Source organism: Molossus molossus, unplaced genomic scaffold (assembly GCF_014108415.1).
Source record: "Molossus molossus isolate mMolMol1 unplaced genomic scaffold, mMolMol1.p scaffold_m16_p_9, whole genome shotgun sequence".
NCBI lineage: Eukaryota > Metazoa > Chordata > Mammalia > Chiroptera > Molossidae > Molossus > Molossus molossus.
This window is the reverse complement of record NW_023425403.1, coordinates 1,378,147-1,397,361: the sequence shown is the minus strand read 5'-3', so window position 1 is coordinate 1,397,361 and position 19,215 is coordinate 1,378,147. Positions and strand designations below refer to the sequence as shown.

Below are 19,215 nucleotides of genomic sequence, written 5' to 3'. Positions count from 1 at the left end.
GTCTTCTCCTGGAGGCCACAGAGTTGGGGGTCACACAGGGTGGGGCCTGCCAGGTGGGCTCCTGTCACTTAGTCACATGCACTGCAGGTGCCTCCACATCTTTTCCTGTGTTGAGAGCTCGTGTCTCCTTAGTGAGGACTATCATTCCGTCCTTTGACGTGGTTTAAAAGAGATTCCGTGGTAAGCGTTCCTGGTGATTCCAGACCAGACAACCCAAGCATCTTGGGAAGGGACCAGAACACTTCTGAGCCTGGATGTGCTTTCCTGCCGAGGGTGCGATGTGACATCCTTCTCAGCCACAGAGACCACGTCCCTCACAGGTGCCCAGCCCCCAGCCCAGGTCCCAGAACTGTGCCTGATTTCATACTGAAGGCCCTGCCCCAGGACAAGTGCTTACGTTCAGACTAGTGGGGCTGCTGGTCACCCTGCGCCGGCTCTGAAAACCACAGGCACTCAGCCGCCGTCTGGATAGAATGAGTGTAGAACCCCAGTGACACTGAGCTTTAGGTAGGAACTGAAGTTCCCCGCGGCTGCTGATTCCGTGCGGGAGGGTCTCAGGTGCCCGGGTGGCTGGCTCGTGCCAGCAGCCGGACCCACGTCAGGGAGGGGGAGACGGCCGCTGCCTAACGAGGCTTCTCCTTTCCCTCGGAGCAGGCTCACGGGATCCAGCGTCCCCGACCTGATCGTGAGCATGAGCGACCAGATGTGGCTCCACCTGCAGTCCGACGACAGCATCGCGTCCCCTGGCTTCAAGGCCGTCTACCAAGGTATGACCACCGCGCGCTCACGGGGCACCACGGAGGCCGCGGGTGCGCAGACAGGAGCACGGCCCACGAGCACGGCCCACGAGCACGGCCCACGAGCACGGCCCACGAGCACGGCCCAGGAGCACAGCGCTGTCTGAGATTAGGGGCTGGCGCGCCCAGCTCCCTGTCTGCAGTCCTGCTTCTGCTCTGTCCGCAGAGAGAACGTGTCACTGGCTGATGGCTGGGTGCGTGGCGCCTGCCGTTATCACGTGGATTTAGGGTGCGGCTCGGTGCGCTGGGCCCCATGAGGCAGGATCTGTGTGCGGCTCGCCTTTCAGGGTCCTGAGGTGCAGCCCTCGGCCTGCAGGGAAGGGAGACATATTTTGAACAAAGTTCGCTTTGCTTAGATGGATGGGTGACGTCTGCTCCCCCCGGGCCATGTGAAGTGGGGTAGTAGGACGAGCCCTCGTGTGGGACAAACAGGCCAGTGCCGCGTTCCAAGGCTAGCCGCTCTGCAGAGGACGCTGCCCCCGTGGGAAGGGCTGTGTCTCTGAAGGCATGTCAGCCAGGGGCTGTCATCTCGGGTCGCTTCCTGCAGGGGCCCAGCTCCCCGAGCCAGTGACCGGCCCCCTGGCCCCGGGGTCCTGTTTCTCACAACCTGCCTAATAGCCCCTGTGGAGTTGCATCTGGGAGGGTCTCTTGGGGAACCGATATCTCTCACCTCACCTATCCATCTCATTTTAAAAAATTATTATGGAACATGTCAAAGAACGAAAAAAGTAGAAAAGTATTGGGAACCCAAAGTGACCTGTATTTGTAAACTTTTGTGACCGCTCCCAGATGCCTGGCTACTGACTCAGGGAGGACCCAGCAGGAGAGTCGGTGGCCCAGCTCCCAGCCTGGACCAGGCCTCCCTGGGTTTCCCGGGACATCCGTCAGGGAGCCGGTGATGTTTGCTACCAGGAGACGCCCACCTGACTCGGGGCTCAGCTAATCCGAAGTCATTTCCAACAGGATTGGAAAGAACCTATCAGCTTAAATCCAAGCTGTGGTCATAAGACCATTCTGACACTATCTTACACAGGACTATAGACTGATAGTCATTTTATCAAAATAGCCAGGCAGTTACATTTTAAACCCATTCAGGTATTTTTACGAACACGCAAACACCCCCTTCCTGTAAAGAAAATGCTATTTATAAACTGCACTCTAAGAAAATGTACAGTGAGCGTTCAGATAAAACATAAATGTAGGTTCCACATCCTTATCTAAATTTTCCCAGGTTTGGATAAGTTCCATTACTGAAGTTTCATAGTTCTAAGGAACTCACAAATGACCAAGTACCACGATGCAATAAGAATCGTAATTGTTTGGACTGTTTTACTGTAGGGGACGCTTAGAAAGAAAGAATTAATTAATTTGAAAGTTACTATCAGGAAAAATTATGAAATGAAACTGGGCCAAAAAAAAAAAAAAAAAGAAGAAAAGTCCTAGGTAGTCTTGGAATGCTTAGTTGCTGCCCAGGGTGCCCACTTCCGTAAACCCTCATTGTCCTTGAGCCATTTCCTGGATCCTGAAGTGGTGGGAGACTGACCACCCTGCAGGTGATCCCTGACCTCGGAAACGCAGTGTTTTTTCTTGAGATGCAGTCGATCATTACCCTGTGGGTGGAGACAGGGCTTTGCACCTATTCGCAAGTGTGTTTCGGGGCCGACGACTGTCTCTAAGTGCTTGTTCTTTGGACTCTCTGAAGCAGTTTTCAAAATTTCACGGTGATGCCTTCATTAATTACTGAGCTCACGAAGATCTTATACGTGATTGATGAGTGCCGTGCAGGTAAAATGAGGGCTGTTCATCTGCGAGTCGGGATTTTCCTTTTCCTCAATTTCGCTCTGAATTTGAGCACAGAGATGGGCCCTTGCCGGGTGCGCATGCGGACTTTCCGGGAGCCGGGAGAATGTAACAGGAAGGCGTTGCCTGCCGAGCCCAGGAGGCAGGTCATTGAAAAGCATCTACCAGGCCCGGCCAGTGGGGCTCAGCAGTAGCGCGTCGACCCTGCACCAAGAGGTCGCCGGTTCGATTCCCGGTCAGGGCACATGCCCAGGTTGTGGGCCCATCCCCAGTGGGGGGCGTGCAGGAGGCGGCCAGTCGATGTTTTCTCTCATCGATGTTTCCATCCCTCTCCCTTCCTCTCTCTAAAATCAATAAAGAAAAAAAAAATTTTAAGTATCTACCATCCTCAAAACAATGACCACTGTGACAGTGTCATGACGTGGAGGGTGAGCACACATGGGGGTCACACTCTTCCTTGTGAGCTGAAGGACCCCCAAGGTGAGAAGCCCCACGGTGAGCACAGGGCCAGGGTTTCTTCACCGGCAAACCTGGGACACCTCCTCCTTGCTGGAGACATGGGGTGGGGTGGGGGGGTGGGGACTCAGCAACTCTTCCTCAGGAGAACTGCTGTGACGACAGATGATATTTGTGTCCAGTCGAAGGCCAGCACTGGATCACACAGATAATTGCTGAAGACTCCCTGACATTTGGATTTTTATATCTGACCTTTACTTGACCTTCTACGTGACTGTGCGGTCCGTCGAGAACACGTGGATCACACGTGCCCTACACTGGGTTCCGCCGTTAGTGGAGGCCGAAAGCCGCAGTCAAATACCAAGCACTTCCCAGTGGGCGAGTGGCGGGGACCAGCCCCCGCAGCACGAGGACACAGCGTGACGCTGACGGCGTGGGGACCAGAGGGGCCTCTCCCCAGACTGCGGCCTCGACTCTTAAGGGATGCGCGTATTCTTGATTAAAATATAAGTATTTGTATTTCAGCGTGAACGACCAAATATTTAGCATAATTATAATTACCTTGGACCCTAATGAGCACCGCGCACAATCTCCATGGTCTTTCCACAGCCGCACATGAGCTGTGTCGCAATTGCAAAAACTAATATAAGAACTGAGGATTTGGTCAATGAAGAGAATGTATCAAAAGATGTCGCTGTTGGAAGTGGGGTTTCCAGAGTGCTCTGTGAAGCTCGCAATCAGAGACGGAATGAAAACGTTTGTGTTTGTTTCTTTATTGATTTTTAGAGAGAGAGGAAGGGAGTGGGAGAGAGAGATGGAAACATCGATGAGAGAGAAAACTGACTGGCCGCCTCCTGCACGCCCCCCACTGGGGATCAGGCCCGCAACCTGGGCATGTGCCCTGACTGGGAATCGAACCGGCGACCTTTTGGTGCAGGGTCGACGCTCAACCACTGAGCCACACCGGCGAGGCAAAATAAAAACATTTTTAAAGGTGATGATCAAATATATGAATAATTATGTCATTTGATTTAAAGCGTAGTTGCTCATGAATTATATTACCAAAAAACATACAGCTGACACTGACATACGGTTTAGTTTCTAGGTTTTGATTCTGCACGATTTGCACTAACCCTGTGTGGTGGGGAGACCACAGCCCACTCTGGGCAGCTGGGGGGTCCTCTCAGCTCGGTGTCGGCCTCCTCACCCAGGGGAGGGGGTGATGACGACATTGTTCCCTGGGTCTGCCCTCTCACTCCTACGACTCACGACGCGGAAAGCCCACTTGCGTGCACGTTACTGTAGTTTTGTGATGTTTCTATGGGTCAGATTTCTTACGTGGTAGATGTGTAAGGATTGTGAATGTTGCCATTTCACCTTCTGACTTCTACTGGCTCTCAGCAAGCCCCTGTGTCCTTCCAGAATGACCGCTGCGTCCGGCGTCGCACCTCGGTCGCCGCCTCTCTTCTCCTGCACACCCTGGGCCGGCTTTGCCAGGCAGCAGGGTCCCCTCTGAATCTCTCAGGGACCCCGCCCTAACAGAGCAGGGACTGAATCGCAGTCTTGACGGCGGGGCCCAAACCCCTTGCCTGCCTCGCACGCCCGTGTCACGGAGACGTGGAGGGTCCCTGAGTGCCGTGAGGGTCCGGCGCGTCTGGGGGTCCGCACACTTGATATCCTGAGATATCCGCGGTCTCTGTGACCTGGGGCACTGTGGTCCGCCCACAGCACACACAGCAGTGCCCTCGGGGCCTTGTGGGGGCACAAGGAGGAGCCGGGCCCCTCCACCCAGCTGTGGAGGTACAGCCCACGGGCTTCGTCCTGGGTGCACCTGGGTTCTCCCTGGGCTCCTCTCTGACCCGTAGATGTTCACCTTCCTCCCCCCCAAGGAGCCCACAGAGCACGTTCGGTTAACATTGTCCTTTAGAGAAGAGTCTGTGTCCCAGCAACTGGGGCAAGAAGCGCAGGGCCAGCTGGGCTCCCCCGGGACCCGGGGGGGGGGGGGCGGAGACAACTCGGACACCGAAATGCAAACCAGGTCACCCAGGTTCTGGGGCGGGAAGGGGACATAAGCTAACGCGAATCTGTCAGTCACCCTGCGGGGCCGTGTCTGCGGCACACGTGTGCACATCTACATGCTTGCCCTCACGTGCATCGCGTGTATGAAGAGAAAACGCTGCTCGAAGTGACTGGGGGTGTGCCGGGAGACGATACTGCGGGTCCGCGTGCGGAGCATTGGAACTGAGCGCTCTCCGCGGATGCATGGTGGGTGTCTGAGGAAGCAATGAACAAGGTGAGATTCGGGTAGACACGTACCCCTGACAACGTGTCATTGAAAATAATTTATTTAAAAACCTAGAGATCAAATGTATAATGTCAGTCATCATAGTACAGTTTCGGAAGGCAGCACTGTCTACTGACCACAGTGCATAGACCTAATATGTTTAATGTGCACTAGAAACCATGTATGTAATGCATACATGTGTATGCATCACGGTACGTCACGCATACATGTGTAATTCACAGAGGTACTGAGCGTCAGCACCTCATGCGTGGAAAGCTCACACAGGCCTGGTGCATCGTCCTTCCACTCTGCATTTTAAATTTTCTATCATAAGTTACAAAAGTAATGACGGAGCAAGCAGGGGATTGTTCTGTGAGCCCTCCTGGCTTCCTGAACAGCAGGAGCCGCGTTGAGGCAGCAGACAGGACTGCTGTGCCCCTGGGGGTCGCATCCACACACAACGTGCGCTACGACGCTGCTCGGAGGAAAAGAAGGGGGCGCAGTGTTCCCACTTCCAGAGGGCCCCCCGCCACTGGCCACTGGGGCACCGGGAAGGTCCGCAGGAAGCAGGCGTGGCGCCCAGGTCCTCATATAGGCGACGACGAGTCTGTCCTGGGGGCGGCCCTGCACTTTTGTGGCTTCACTGTTCAGCAAGTGGGTTCAGTCTGGACCTTTTTGTCACAGAAACAATGCTCAGTTCGAGTCCGTCACGCGCGCTGATGAGCTGTGTCTTCGGAAACCATGTTTCATGGGGTTTGCCGCAACTCTCCGAATGTTCGCAGGGGGTAAATGAGGGAAATGCTCCCCGGGACGGGCTGCTGGGGAGTCAGACGACACTTATTTTGGGCTCACGCCAAGAATGAGTTCATTAAATAATGGCAGTTCGGAATTACTATTTTATTTCCGAATCAGAACCACCTCCTATGCCCTGTGAACTCCTGGGTGCTGCGGGGAGGGAAGTCAGGTCCGGCCCTTCACGGCTACCGCGGTCTCTGCGTTGGCCAGTGCGCAGGGGGCGTGGCCCAGGAACGCACTGAGCAGGGGCCCCCACCACGGTTCGGGAAGCACCCCTTCTCCGTTCTGCAAGGGGCGATTGCAGTGTGTACAACCTTCGAGATCCCTGTGAGGGTTAATTTCGTGAGTCAACATGACTGGGCCAGGGGTGCCCAGACGTTTGGTCTCGGGAACTCTGGGTGTGTGTGACTGGGCCAGGGGTGCCCAGACGTTTGGTCCCGGGAACTCTGGGTGTGTGTGACTGGGCCGGGGTGCCCAGACGTTTGGTCCCGGGAACTCTGGGTGTGTGTGACTGGGCCGGGGGTGCCCAGACGTTTGGTCCCGGGAACTCTGGGTGTGTGTGACTGGGCCGGGGGTGCCCAGACGTTTGGTCCCGGGAACTCTGGGTGTGTGTGACTGGGCCGGGGGTGCCCAGACGTTTGGTCCCGGGAACTCTGGGTGTGTGTGACTGGGCCGGGGGTGCCCAGACGTTTGGTCTCGGGAACTCTGGGTGTTTGTGACTGGGCCGGGGGTGCCCAGATGTTTGGTCCCGGGAACTCTGGGTGTGTGTGACTGGGCCGGGGGTGCCCAGACGTTTGGTCCCGGGAACTCTGGGTGTGTGTGACTGGGCCGGGGGTGCCCAGATGTTTGGTCTCGGGAACTCTGGGTGTGTGTGACTGGGCCAGGGGTGCCCAGACGTTTGGTCCCGGGAACTCTGGGTGTGTGTGACTGGGCCAGGGGTGCCCAGATGTTTGGTCCCGGGAACTCTGGGTGTGTGAAGGGGTTTCTGGATGAGGTTAACATTTGACTCCTCATACTGAATCAAGCAGATTGCCCTCCCCATGTGGGTGGGCCTCGTCTAATCAGATGAAGACCTGAGGAGAGCACAGGCTGAGTGACAGTCTTGGGGATGGAACACCAAGGCTTTGGGCTCAGGTTTGGGCTGGAGCTACACCATCAGCACACCTGGCCCGAACATCTCAGACTCTGGAGGGTAAGCCCAGTCCTTAGAACAAATCACTCTCTCTGTAGACAGGTAGGTAGGTAGGTCGTTCCTAGATTAATCCACTTGTCTCTCCCTCCCTGGCCCTGTCCCCCTGGAGAGCCCCCAGCAACGCACCCCCCTGTGCCTGGGAGCCCAGGCGCGCTCCGCCCAGACCCTCTCGCCGGTGGACCCATGCGCATGTCAGCGGGTCCGAGTCTCTCAGGGACAGTGCGTGAGCTCAGAGCAGACCATGCTGTGCGGTCACACAGAAGGGGTCTCAGGCCCCCGGCCTTGTTAACTGTGACGCCAGCCTGGGCGGGAGAAGCCAGGCAGGAAAGAGCCTGTCAGAAGAGCTGAGCGATTGCCCAGGTCCTGCGGACGGGGTGAAGGTGCGTGAAATAGCTTCCAGGAAGCCTCGCTCTAAGGCTGAGCACACCCCCGGTCGGGCGTCACCTCCATTCCTAACGTGCATGTCCTTTCTTCCACGGGGGCGCGGGGGCTTGTATCTGACGTGGGTTGAAGAAGTCAAGGGCCGACTTAGCCCATGAGAACCAGCCCTGTGCCGACGCCGCCTCCCAGACGGCGGTGTGTCGGTGTGCTGGGTGCCCTGGGGAACGCCGTCGGGAAGCAGATGGGGGGACGAGGACGCTGTGCAGTGGGTACTGTGCCAGGTGCCCTCACTGATGCCACAGGACGTTCTGGAGCTGGGATGGCCCTTCAGAGTCTGAAGCCCAGAGCTGGCCTTGGGGCCGTTGACCATTGATGTGGGCAGCCCCCGGCAAGAGGCAAGAGGGCCTGACCCTGAGGGGGTGATTCCTGAGTGGGGTGCAACCTCTAGCTCCGGGCAGCTAAGAGGAAGAATCTGCCTTGGTTCTGAAGAGCGTGCCCGGGTGGTACCTCCTGGGACCCATCACAGCCCACCCCTTACACCCAGGTCTCAGCACCTGTGAGCAGCGGGTCTGAATGCTAACCGGTCTCCTTGCCTGTGAAATCTCAGGGTACCTGCCCCTGGCTGCTCCTCCCCCACCGGTTCTAGGGGGCACTCCCCTCCGCTTGCCCCTCTGCTGGTCCAGGTGGCTGGGATGGCAGCCAGCCCAGACCCACACCCTGCAGGGGTCTCAGTCCCTGTTCATCCTTAGTGAGCAGGGGCGGCCCAGCCGGTCCGTGTCCTCCGAGCACCTCCATCCGTGTGTGCTCCTTCTTCCTCCGTGTACAGAGCCCCGCCTCTTCCTCTCGATCGGTGACTGTGCAAATGAATTAAAAATAGGCCTTACCACTGCCTACGTTTTAGCCTTGTGGGTTTTTATTTCCTTCTTCTGAAATCCTTTCCTCCCTCGAGAAAACTCACAGTATCTTAAATTCTCACTGGGTCATTTTACATTTGTTAGTTTGATTTCATTTTTACTACTGTAAAAGACTCCAGGCCCAAGTGGGTATTTACGGGATAGCTGGATTTCGAACATGCTCTGTGTACTGTTGATAAATGAGTAAATGAACTGTGTGTGCATCTCTGTGTCTATACATATAGACACAAAATGCCTGCACACATGCACACACAAATACATGCACACACACACACATGCATTGAACATGCACACACACATGCATGCACACACATGTCTTCCCCAAATGGGTTCTGGTAGAGCACTTCCTCTGAGCACACACTGTCAGACCGGTAGGTGCAGGCCGAGGGTGTACGTGGCCGTCTCTGTTGTTAAGTTTGCGGGGTGGCTGGCGCGGACTGGTGACCAGAGTCGGCTGTTTGCTGGAAGCTGAGGCCCATCCCCCCCAGAGCCGCAGAGGGGTGTCAGCTGCGGCCATAAGGTGTGCCTCCAGGGGAAGGCCTAGCTCTGTAAGTGGAAAGAAGTTTCTGGGTTCTTGTCCTTCCCTCGCCCTGTTTGCTCTGACCCCGCCCACGCCTGTGAGTGTTGGAAGGTAAACATTCTCTGACGTCCTTCCCCCTGGGGTCCAGAGTCAGACATGGACACCCACTTCTGTTTGAAGGTTTCCTTTTGTTGGTTTGGTTGGTTTTTTAAAAAATATATTTTGATTGATTTTAGAGAGAGAGAGGGAAAGAGAGAGAGAAACATCGATGTGAGAGAAAAACATCAGTCGGCTGCCTCCTGCACGCCCCCTACTGGGGATCGAGCCCGCAACCCGGGCACGTGCCCTGACCGGGAATCAAACCGGTGACCTCCTGGTGCCTGGGATGATGTTCAACCCACTGAGCCACACCAGCCCGGCAGAAACTTTCTTTTACCTTCTTTTTTCAATTTCCCCATAATCTGTATTTTTTCTTCTAGATCTCTACTCCCTTTAGAATTTTTTGTGATTTCAGCAAAGTCAAGTTCTTACGGGAATTACTACATTTTGTGGATTTAAAACCGGGTCACATTTTGCGTTGGTCATGTCACTGTTACAAATGGACGCTCTTTCCCTAAATGCATCCTTTATTTTTTCATCTTCAAACATGGGCTCGTCCTCAAAGCCAGGAGAGTCCTTCCGCCACCGGTGTTCACCACTCCGCTCAAATGCCCGTTCTCTTGGAGGTAGGTTTGCACCTGAAACTGTCTCCAGCCTCTGGTGCTCTGCAGGGAGGCGGGAGGACAGGAGCCTGTGCAGTGGGAGCCAGACACAGCCCGGGGGGAGGCCAGCCCACCTGGCTCAGAGGCCGGAAGCGTGGCCTCGGGTGCGGGGAGGGGAGGGACAGAGCGTCAGCCAAGGCCCCTGGGCTCCAGCTTCCTGTCTCTGACCGGCTCTCGCAGCCTCCCCTCCAAGGAGCGCAGGACCGGCCACCGGCGGGTCTTCTCCAGCTGGGGACCAGTCAGCCAGCAGAGCCGGGAGGCTCGGTCTGCAGGAGGCTGATGGCAGCAGTGCTGACAAGCAGAACGACGTTGGCTGTGACCTCCCAGAGGGAAAGCCCTCCCTCCCCTGGGCATGTCTCAGCGCCCACCTGGAGATCAGGAGGGAGCCCCATGCTCAACGTGGCGGGACGCAGCTCAGTAATGCAAAGTGGCGGACTGAGAAAATCTTGACCACAGTGCATGACAGCATCTCACAGACCCTGAGGTGCTGGGCATCCCCGACACCTCGTCAGGCAGGAGGAGGGACTCACTGTAACCACGAGCCCGGGGGTGGGGGGCCACCGTTGTGAAGGGTCACCACGCGCTCATGGCTTTGGTGGGTCATGTCACCAGGCGGGCAGAAGAGGGGCGGACGCCCACGGTCCATGTCTGTCCTTGGACATGTGGACGGAATGAAAATGTGTCATCGGACGTCTCTCTGAGTGTTGGACACTCCCATGGGGGGGGTCAGGCTCCTGGGGGCGGCAAGATGCAGAACTGACCCTGTCCAGCCGGCCCCCGACTTCTCCATCAGAGTCCTGCCTCGAGCCGTCACCTTGACCGTAGGCCTGCGCACCAGGGTCTCAAAGTCCTGAGGTTGAAAATAACTGGAAACGTCCCAACCTACGCATTACGGTCGCGTTGCTCTGTTCTCCGTGGAGTCTTCTGTCCACTTTCTCTCCGCGAAGGGAGACAGAACCAGGAGGGGAGGTCAGTGCTCAGCCCCGAGTGTCCTGAGGGCTGAAGGGACCTGAGTGCCTGGCACCTGCTGGAGCAGAGCAGGGACCTGGGAAGAATGAGAACATAGACAGCCTTGCTGATTAGAATTCAAATGTTTTAAAGGCCAAGAAACTAAATTCAGTCTTTATTAAGTATTTTGCAAATAAGTTCATTTTAAGCCAAATTCCCTCTGAAACGCTTCAGATTCACATGGTTTGAAAGCACATGGTGTGAACACGGCTTCCAATGTCCAGAGGCATCCTGGGGTGTAAGGGCGCTTTGGTTTAGGGACACTGCCTCCCCTGGGAGACCCAGGGTGCAGAGGGGGGCAGAGGTCAGGCTCTGGGGTTCCCCCTTTCAGTGACCCCCAGCACCCTCCTTCCTGCGCACTCTCTCGGGAGGAGGGCTGTGGGTAGACGCTGCTTGTGAACACAGCTGGGCCCCACTGACCTTTCTGCAAAGTTCACCACAACCTGTGTCCTTGGAACAAGTTAGGGAGGAAGTCATGGTTACAGGTGGAGCCTCCACCCAGATCCCCAGGGAGGTCTCTGCAGACGGGGATCCAGGCGCTGTGGGCGCGCCAGTCAGGACTGAACCCTGGTCCCTGTGCAGTGAACACCCACGGTGCCCTGGGGTGCATCCCTTTACCTACACATGCACCTGAGAAGCAGGACGGCCCTGCTCCTTCCAGCCTTCACCAGAGGCTACTGCAGCAGCCTGGTCCCCTGACTGCCAGGTGCAGAACCCAGGGGAGCAGAGGAACTTCCCCTTCCTGCACCTCCCCCTTCCTGCCTCCCTGCACCTCCCCCTTCCTCCTCCTCCCCTGCACCTCCACCTTCCTCCCCTCCCCTGCACCTCCCCCTTCCTCCTCCTCCCCTGCACCTCCCCCTTCCTCCTCCTCCCCTGCACCACCCCCTTCCTCCTCCTCCCCTGCACCTCCCCTTCCTCCCCTCCCCTGCACCTCCCCCTTCCTGCCTCCCTGCACCTCCCCCTTCCTCCTCCTCCCCTGCACCTCCCCCTTCCTCCCCTTCCCTGCACCTCCCCCTTCCTCCCTTCCCCTGCACCTCCCCCTTCCTCCCCTCCCCTGCACCTCCCCCTTCCTCCCCTCCCCTGCACCTCCCCCTTCCTCCCCTTCCCTGCACCTCCCCCTTCCTCCCCTCCCCTGCACCTCCCCCTTCCTCCTCCTCCCCTGCACCTCCCCCTTCCTCCTCCTCCCCTTCCTCCCCCTCCCCTGCACCTCCTCCCCCTTCCTCCCCTCCCCTGCACCTCCCCCTCCTCCTCCTCCCCCTTCCTCTCCTCCCCTGCACCTCCCCCTTCCTCCTCCTCCCCTGCACCTCCCCCTTCCTCCTCCTCCCCCTTCCTCTCCTCCCCTGCACCTCCCCTTCCTCCTTCCTCCTCCCTCCCCCCCCCCCGCCCCAGAGGACTCTGAGCAGACCACTCCTCCAGACGTCTCCTGATCAGTCCCCCTTCTGACACATGGCACCCCAGCAGACACCAGTATGCTTTTTGGGCTGGTTTTTATTTTTTTAAGCATCCTCGCCATGGACCCTTAGCTTTCAGTCTCTCTAAAACTCGCGTCTCCGTGATGAAGAAGCTGGCTGGTTGCGGCTGAGATGCGCCTGGTCTGCCCGAGGACGGGATGGACAGCAGGCCTCTCAGCCGCCCAGCTCTGCGGTGGTCTGCGCTCCGCCCTCAGACAGGGGCCGGCAGGGAAGAGGACACAGCACCTGCTCTCGGGAACCCGCCCCCCAGGCGTCCGGGATGACCCCGGGTCCTGCCTGAGCTTGGCCCTCCATGTCCGTGGGTCGAGGGGTACCTGCTGTCATTGAGGGAGGGACGGCAGGTTGGGCTCCCAGGCGGTAGCTCCCCGACCCCACGCTCTGCACGGAGCAGCTTCCACAGGGGAACCTGGGCCACAGAGAACAGTCCGGTCCAGAGGTCAAAGGCTCGGGGTTCGAGGCTCGGCCCCTGGTCCTGCAGAAGCCTTCGGCCCTCTGGTTCCGTGGGTTCCCCTGACCTGCAGACCCCCAGAAAAGCTGCTGGCTTGGGCCGCCCCAGCACTCTGGGACAGGAGCCTCTCCTACCTAAAGGCCTTGTTCCTCCCCACCCGCCCACGCCAGCCACCTGCGTGGTCTTTGCAGGGGACCGGAGACACCCTCCTCCTTCTGGGACTCAGGACTCATCTTCTCTGACCCAGTGAGCATTCTGCGGACTTTGTGCCCGAGAACGAGGTGCTGTCTGATAGACACAGAGGCCGGTCACTCGTGGGTTCTCTCCTTGGAGAGCTTGTCGGCGCCCTCGGGGCTTGGAGCGTGTGTCTGGCTCTTCGGATATTTCCTAAACCATTTCGGCAGCGAGGGTCTCTGCCTGCAGCACGTCAGCTTTGTGACGAATGTTCTAGCTTCCTGAGCACGGCCTCTCCTTCCCCCGTGTCTCTCACTCTCTATGTCTGCGACCCGTTTCCTAGGGGTCACTGTGGGCTGACCGACGGGTGCTGACTGCCCCCCCCCCCGCCTCCGTGAGCGCCGGGGTCTGTCCTCGGGCTTGTGCACCGAACAGGTGTGTAACTGCCGCCAGAACCCAGCACACGCTTGTGTTCCTACACCTCTGTGTCGCTGATGTCAGAGCCCGAGGTCAGGACGTCCTTGTCCCAGGTTCGCACATGGGTTGTACAGACAATTCTAATTTTAATTTTAAAAATGTCATATTTTCCAGATTTCAGTGTTTTATTTTTCCTAGCGAGATTCCCTAGACAGCGCTGCCTTTGCCTACCCAGCGCGAGGCGCCCGAGAGCGAGGACCCTCGGCGGATGGCAGCTGTCCGAGCCCCGTTTTCACTAGGCTGCGCTCTCAGAGGCCACGTGGCCACGCGCCGGTCACTCGGCCACGGGTCACTGTCTGCGGAGGGGGTCTGTCTGGACAAGTTTCACGCACAGGTCTGAAAGCTCATCAACGTCAATAAAAGCTCCTCTGTTGGAAGCTGTAACCACCAGAGCTTGGCGGACAGGCGGGAGAATCCGCAGGCCACCTGAGGGCGTGTTCTCCGGACAGGAGGAGAAGATGGATTTTACGAAGGCTCCCGCGACGTGGCTGGGGGTGGCTTGGATCCCGCTGTCTCTCCGCCAGGGTCCCAGGGTGCTGCGGGACCACACACACTCCGAGGAGCCCCCCCGGCCCCGCCCCCCCGAGGCCGAGCCTCTTCCTTTCGTAAAGACAATCCCGTTACCACAACCTGTCGAATTAGTTTTCAGTCCATTTCAGCCACACTGTCGTCTTCCCAAACTCTGCACTTTCACGTCAAAAATGCAGCTATCAGTCCGGCCAGGGACAGCACTCTGACTTTCCCTCAGGGCACCCACTCTCAGCGGGGTGCTCCCCAGCGGGGTGCTCCCCACGAGCCCCGTTTCCGTCCCGTCAGAACGGGGACCTACATCTCATGCTTTTTCTTGCTCTATGACATGTGGAGTTGAATTATGCTTCTCTGTTCAAGACCAGGGTCCCTCTGTTGCTATTATTGTTCTTTTTCTCTTGTCTTTCCGCAAAGCTTCATCTCTTCCTGCGTACGTAGCTTTGTTCTTGTTCTTGCAGATTCCATTAAGAGGATTCAGAAACCCTCGCTTGTTCTGTGGTCCTGCGTCTCTTGTCACCGTGTGAAGTGCATGTCCGTGTAGGTCACTGCAGGTGTCTCCTAACGGATGGCCTGTCCCCGGCTCCCTCTTCTGCAGCCTGTGGTGGTGGGTTCCTTCCTCTCCCTGAGGTCTCTCCTCCGTTAAAAATAATCAAGTGTATGCCCGGCCGGTTTGGCTCAGCGGTAGAGCGTCCGCCTGGGGACCAATGAGTCGTGGGTTTGATTCCGGTCAAGGACACCTGCCTCAGTTGCAGTTCAGTCCCCGGCCCTGGTCGGGTTGTGCAAGAGACAGCCAGGCCATGTGTCTCTCTCACATTGATGCTTCTCTCTCTCCCTGTCTCTCCCTCCCTCCCTGCCACTCTGATGATAAATAGAAAAATATCCCCTGGTGAGGATGAAAAGATAAAAAAATCAAGGGTACGGGGAAGCTGCGAACACTGGTTTCCTCTGTGCTGAGCTGAGTGAGTCCCTGGTGTGCTCTGCCCCCTCTTTCTGAGCGTCTGAGGGGACACCAGGTGTCCACCTCGTGGGGCTTTGGTGAGACTAAGACAACCACACATACACGGACGCATGACAGTCTCAGCACACGCCGGTGCCTTTGAGGTAGGTCACAAGAAAATGACCTTCCACCCCCCGTGAGACCACACTGGAGGCAAACACGGCCTCCTTCTGCACCATTCCGGGGCGCTCTACGTTAAATTATTATTAAAAATGCACTGTTCTGTGATTGTGATTGGTTGATGATATTGAAAGTACCTTAATTTACACTGTTACCCTGTCCCCTGTCTGTCCTTTATTCTTGTAACTTATTTGTAGAAGAAAGAGGGTCAGTTGACCTGCAGAGTTGGCTGTGGTCTGCTTTTCTCTGATCGCGCTGACGTGGTGTTTAAGGGAATGGCCCCCACCTCGCGTTCTCCGCTGGGTCTCTCTCTCTCTACAGTGCTCCACAGAGTAAATTCTCTAGTTGATTCTGTCAGTCTTCCAACCTATCGGAAGTTCATTTCCAGTCGCTGTAAAGAAATAATCTACATAAATAGTCTTGTGAATTTATCTCTTCATGTATTTTAAAGTGGATTTAGAAGTGTTTTCTAAATCTAAAGTGGATTTTTGCAAAGCATCATGGGCATAAATCTTATCCTTGATTTCTTTTTTTTAATTGTCACTAAACACACAATTAATTTATGGTCATTATAATTTTAAACAGAAATGTTTTGATTCATAAGGGAAAGAGCCATTTACATAATTAAAAGTAACAAAACCACATTTTTTAAAAAAATGACACCAATCCTGCCCAGTTACCTCCAGACAAGTGAAGCGAGAACAGCTTTCAATAATATATATATATATATTTACTTATGACCAGATGTAGTGTTTTTCCAGGATATTAAAAGAGTGGTTCAATATTTGGAAGTCAGTTAATGTCATCCATCATAGTTATAGGATAAGGAAAAATAAAATGATTCTGTCCATGGACACGGAAAAGGCACTTGACCAAACTGAACCAACGCCCCCCCCCACCCCATCTTTCCCGAGCGAAGGTCCTGCAGACCTGGAACGTGACCTTCCTGCTTCCGGAGGCCACGGTCTGGGCTCAGCTTGTGGGCGGTGCCCTCTCTGGGGTCTCAGGGAAGGCGCTCTCCTCACATCTCCCAGCTTCCGGGGTCACCCCGGTGCTCCTGGTCTCACGGCCTCATCACCCCAATATCTGCCTGTGTCTTTACTTCCTCTCTTCTGTGTCTTTCATAAGGACACGTGTCCGCGGGTGAAGGGCTCACCCTCATAATACAGGGTGATCTCCTCATCTCAAGGTCTGTGAACGAATGGCAGTGACCCCGTTTCCAAGTAAGTTCACACGCAGTTTCAAGAACGAGGAGTCTGATGAATACTTGGGGAGCCCACCATTCAACTAGCTCTGGTCCCCACTCATGCTAAAAATCCTCAGAGAAATAGGAATAGTGGGGATTTTGCTCAAGTTGATTAAGAGTGTCTACAAATAAAACCTATGGCTACCACCGGAGCTCAGTGGTGTAAGACTGCATGCCCCCCACGACTGAATGCCCCCCAAAGACTGATAACAAGGCAGGCGACTGTTCTCCACACCCTTCCTCTGCACGGTACTGGGAGTTCTGCTCATTTCGAACAGAAAGCCAAGAAATAATAGCCATGTGTATTGGAAAGCAGGAAATAAACTGCACTCTATTTTCAGAAGATATGTTTGTCCATCAAGAATGTACCCGAAATTCACAGAAGATCTCACAGAACCCGTAAACCAGCTTGTGAATTGTAGGACACAAGGTTAGCATACAAAATCGATTTTATTTCCATATCCCAGCAATAAACATACAAACAGCAGACTCAAACGTTCAATACCACGTACGGTCACTCAAACAAAATAAAACTTAGATGGAGATTAACCAAATGTACAGGAATTTATGCTGAAGGTTCCATTGTGTTGTGGAAAGAAATTGAAGACCCAACAGAATGGGGAGCTCCGCCGAGGGGGCTCAGACAGAGGAAAGATGCCAAATCTCCCCAAATTGGTTTAACTCCATTGCTATCCCTATTTGAGCAAGATGTTTCTGTAGAACTAGGCTATTCTACAACTACATGGAAAGGAAGAGGAATTGGAGAACTAACATAAATTTGAAAAGTAGTAAAATGGGTGAAGCCATGTGCCCATCCGGGGGACATAATGTGCAGCTGCTGTGACCAGGACAGCATGGTTGGTGGACGGTGGGCGCACAGGTCAGCGAAATGGCCCGGAGAGCCCAGAAGCAGACCCAGAACCCGGCATCTTCGTCCACCTGATTTGTGACCAGAGAAGAACATTCCTTTCAACGGATGGTACTGGATCTACTGGACATACATACAAAAAAAGAAAAGCAAAACAAAAAACCCTTAATCTACGTCTTCTGCCTTATATAGTCTAACCTCATTCCTCAAACATCTCCCACCACAAACAACTCGGTTCTCGACCAAGTTATTCACGGAAAAAAAGGTCTCGGTTGTTGAACACAACTTTGGTTCTCGACCTGACAGCCCTGTCGTGCCGACACCTGTGTGATCAGTCAGAGTGTCTCAGGCAACAGACGGAAGAAGACGGGAGTGGGGTCTGTTTACCGCTAAGTCTCGCGTGGTTAGCATCGCGGGGAATTGTGCTGTGAGTATTTTCATGGTTTGTTTTGTTTTTTCTTTTGGGGATCTGGAATGGATGAATGCAACATACGTTATTTCTAACAGGAAAAAAATGCCTCGGTTTTTTAACAGCCTTCCGGAATGAATTAGGTTCAAGACCTGAGGCCCCCTGCACAGAAATGAACTCAGAGTGGACAAGAGAGTTGATTATAAAATGTAAAGTGATGAAAGTGTTAGACAAAGATAAGAGAAAGATTGGATGATTTGGAACTTGGCAAGTTCTTAAACCTGGCACGGAAACATAGTCCGTAAATTGAAAAATTGACAAAACAGACCTCCTCAAAATGAAAAACATTCACTCGGCGACAGACCCTATGGAGATGATGAAGACCAGGCTGCGGGCTGGGAGACCCTATTCTCAAACCACACGTCTGGGAAAGAACTAGCCCTGGAACGTACGAGGAACTTGAGACTCGACAGTGAAACACGCACGGTTAACAAATGGGCAGAGATCTGCCGAGAGCCCCGTGGGCGATGACAGGCGGCAGGTAGCACAGGGGACCGTGTGCGACATCCTTTGCCCGTGGGGACAGGCAAATGAAAACACAAATGAGGCATCGTTGCACACCTATCAGAATGTCTGCGATTGTGAAAACTCAGTGACCACACCGACCCCTGGCGAGCTACGGAGAGGCCGGGTCCTTCAGACCTGCCGGCGGGAACGTGAAACAGTGCAGCCGCTTGGGAGACGTTACGGTCACACGGTGACGTGCTGCTCTAGTAGTGACAGGGACAGGGTGTTGCCAGCAGCTCTGTTCACGACAGTGGACAATGGAAAGAACCCGGGGGCCTGGAACATGCCAACCATCAAACAAACGGGGAACAGTCCGTACCGTGAAATAGCGCAGCAGTGTCAGGAATGAACTGTTGATACGCCCGCCTGGGTGCCTCTCTGGGGGCGGGGCTGGCTGAGACAGTGCTGTCCCCGAGGCCACACACTGGCGACGCCCCGTCGATGACGCTAAAATAGAGGGCAGGCCAGTGGTGTCCGGGGCCTCAGGGAAGTCGGGGCTGGGAGAAGTGATGCTCCTCTCAGAGCCTCGAGCTGGTGGACGGCGTGTGTATCTGTCTGTTTCAATGTCAGTATCAACTGATCGGTGTCACCACGGGGACCTGGGTGCCGGTTACAGAGGGTCTTCTTGTATCATGTCTCACAGCTGCAGGTGAACCTACTCTTATCCCAAAAGACAAAATCCCATAGGAACTTTTACCAACTCACAGGTAGAAACGAAACAGTCACGCTCCCAATTCCCACCTCTGTAACTTTCTACGTGGTAAGTTCTGGCAGTTAATTCGCCGCGGATGAAAAGTCGCTCTGTCCGGAAATGAGCTTCAAGGCGATGCATCTAATTGTGACCAGTGGCCCCTGGGGCAAGCCCCTTGGCCTTTTCTTTCTCTTTTTCCTTTTTTTCCTCTTTTCACTGTATTAGAAAGTAAAAGCGGTGACGCTGTCCGCAGAATGCAAGCGTATGTGGTGTGACGTGTTCCAAAGGTGATCTGTTCGGAGGGATGAAT

General features: G+C 55.1%; 1 protein-coding gene across 1 annotated transcript in view; it reads left to right on the top strand.

The window, feature by feature from the left end:
* CSMD1 (CUB and Sushi multiple domains 1) overlaps positions 1-19,215 on the top strand; it is a 1,021,666-nt gene that overhangs the window by 726,159 nt on the left and 276,292 nt on the right. The window contains exon 12 of the mRNA XM_036250552.1: positions 655-767. Coding sequence (XP_036106445.1) covers positions 655-767 — 113 coding nt within the window. The remainder of the gene's footprint in view (positions 1-654; positions 768-19,215) is intronic.